The sequence below is a fragment of the Octopus bimaculoides genome, chromosome 29 (assembly GCF_046866305.1).
Source record: "Octopus bimaculoides isolate indiv1 chromosome 29, ASM4686630v1, whole genome shotgun sequence".
In the NCBI taxonomy this organism is placed as follows: Eukaryota; Metazoa; Mollusca; class Cephalopoda; order Octopoda; family Octopodidae; genus Octopus; species Octopus bimaculoides.
The window spans coordinates 18,286,620-18,289,119 of NC_142956.1; the positions used below are offsets into that span (position 1 = coordinate 18,286,620).

Sequence of the window (2,500 nt, forward strand, 5' to 3'; positions counted from 1 at the left end):
ATTTTTAATATATGAGATTTGATTATTGGATAGATCTCTGTAAAGTAAATAAGAAATGAAAAAGTATAGTATAAAATATATTTGTGATGAAATACTAAATATCATATCAATTAAATATAAGAAGAGAAGGAAAAGAATTAGAAATATATATATATATATATATATATATATATATATATATATATATATATATATATATATATATATCTGTGTGTGTGTGTATAAATATATATATATATGTATATACATATATATATATATGAATACTCGGTATTAACTGTATATTTGGGTTTTTTTTTAATCCAATACCCTCCTTAACCTTATATAATATATATATATATATATATATATATATATATATATATATATATATATATATATATATATATATATATATATATGGGAAAACATTAATTATTTACAGATATACAGTCAAAAAATAGGCGACTTACAACTTCTTTAATTCTTGCAGATTAACGAAGGATCCATTTGCAATATCCGAGATTTGGTTATTGGATAGATCTCTGTAAAGTAAATGAGAAATGAAAAAGTATAGAACAAAATACATTTGTGATGAAATATTAAGTATCATATGTAATTAAATGCAGGAAGAGAAGGAGAAGAATTAGAAATGAAAGAATTAGATGATATATACATATATATATATATCTGTGTGTGTGTGTAAATATATATATATGTATATACATATATTTATTTATTTATTTATTATGTGTTTCAGCCAAGTGGCTGCGGTCATGCTGGTGCACCACCGTGATTTTCACGTTCCTTGCATGGCTCTTCTCCCCCACCTGACATGGTCCAATCAAGAGTTTTGATGGCACATCTGGTGTATAAGAGAATTTGACACAGCTGCCCTAAACTGCGTCTCATTACGAGCCATTGGTTCGTCTGGTATCGTAGTGAGGAAAGCGTCAAGTTTTGTCTTGAAGACCTCCGCATCCATGTCTTGCATGTCTCTCAAATGTTTTGGCAGGGCATTGAAGAGCTGAGGTCCTCTAAAACCGAGGCTGCTGCAGTATCTCGTTCTTATGTGAGATGCAGTGGACGGTACCTTTGGCACCATGCAGTGGCGACCCGTGCGGGCATTCCTGTAGTACTTGATACCAAAGTTTGGCACCAGTCCTTCCAGTATTATCCATATGTATATTATTACATATCTCTTCCGCCTGCGCTCCAGGGAGTAGAGACCTAGTGCCTTCAGTCGCTCCCTGTAGTTCATCTGTTGGACTGTGGCGATCTTTTTTGTATAGTGCCGCTGAATTGCCTCGAGTTCTGCTGTCCGCTTAACACTGTGTGGTGACCACAACTGAGAGCAATAGTCTAGGCGGCTCAGAACAAATGTCTTCCATAGAATCAACATGACTTTTTGATCCCTTGTACGGAAAGTCCTCAGTATCCACCCTGCCAGTTGTCTGCACTTTGCTGTCAACTTGACAATGTGCATGTGAAATGATGCATCACTACACATGTTGATGCCCAGATCTCTTACTGTTTGTGGTTCTGGGATTGCAGTACCTCCAGGCCCTGTGTATGCCAGTTGGGAGGTACTTGTGGTCTTGTAGCGCAGTACTTGAAATTTTTTGGCATTGAACTGCATATTATTTTGCTCTGCCCACTCATATATTGCATTTAGGTCATTCTGCAGGCTTACAATATCATCAAGATTCTTTATTGCCTGAGATATCTTTGTGTCATCAGCATAGCTAGTGACAGTGGCTCTCCGAGTGACCGTGGGCATGTCCAGAAGGGCCACTATGAACAGTAGTGGCCCCAGAACAGTTCCTTGTGGAACACCGCTCAATATTTGTGTTTCCCTAGATAGTTCTCCATTGGCTGCAACTGTCTGACTTCTACCATTCAGGAAGTCATGCAGCTACTCTCCTAATTTACCAGCTATGCCAAGGTTTCGCAGCTTGTGACATATCAAGTCATGATCAACTTTGTCAAAGGCTTTTGCAAAGTCGAGATATATCACATCAACATTTGAATGGTCAAGTAGCTGCTTCAGGACCCACTTATAATGCTGCAAGAGCTGCGTGAGGCAGCTTCTATCTGGACGGAAACCATGCTGGGTCTCATTCAGCAAGTCATTTTCTTCTAGGAACGCAATCAATCTCCTTCTGACAATTCGTTCCATGACTTTGCTAATATGTGAAGTCAGAGAGATGGGCCTGTAGTTTCCAGCCTCTGCTCTGCTTCCACCTTTATGGATAGGACATATGGTGCCTTCCTTCAGCTTTTTGGGAAGTTTACCATTTGCAAGGAAACTCTGGAAGAGTATCCGGAGTGGTCCTGCTAATTCTTGTTTACACGACTTTAAGAGGACAGCTGGGAAACCATCGGGGCCAGTTGCCGAATTTGAGCTCATTTCATTTATGGCAGCTATCACATCTTCCTCTTCAATGTCGATGTAGGTAATGGATGCAGTCCCCTTCTGCTGAGTGCTATTGTCAAAGAAATCAGCTGGGTTATTTATCTG

At 38.2% G+C, this 2,500-nt stretch overlaps 1 protein-coding gene across 4 annotated transcripts in view; it reads right to left on the reverse strand.

Moving 5' to 3' along the window:
- LOC106873848 (adhesion G protein-coupled receptor G6) overlaps positions 1 to 2,500 on the reverse strand; it is a 37,180-nt gene that overhangs the window by 29,261 nt on the left and 5,419 nt on the right. For all 4 annotated transcript variants that reach the window (XM_089344924.1, XM_089344923.1, XM_089344925.1 and 1 more), the window contains 2 exons: positions 453 to 524; positions 1 to 37 (listed from right to left, as the gene is read on the reverse strand). The exon at positions 1 to 37 is cut by the window's left edge and continues 35 nt beyond it. In XM_089344924.1, the coding sequence (XP_089201050.1) occupies positions 1 to 37; positions 453 to 524 (109 nt within the window). The remainder of the gene's footprint in view (positions 38 to 452; positions 525 to 2,500) is intronic.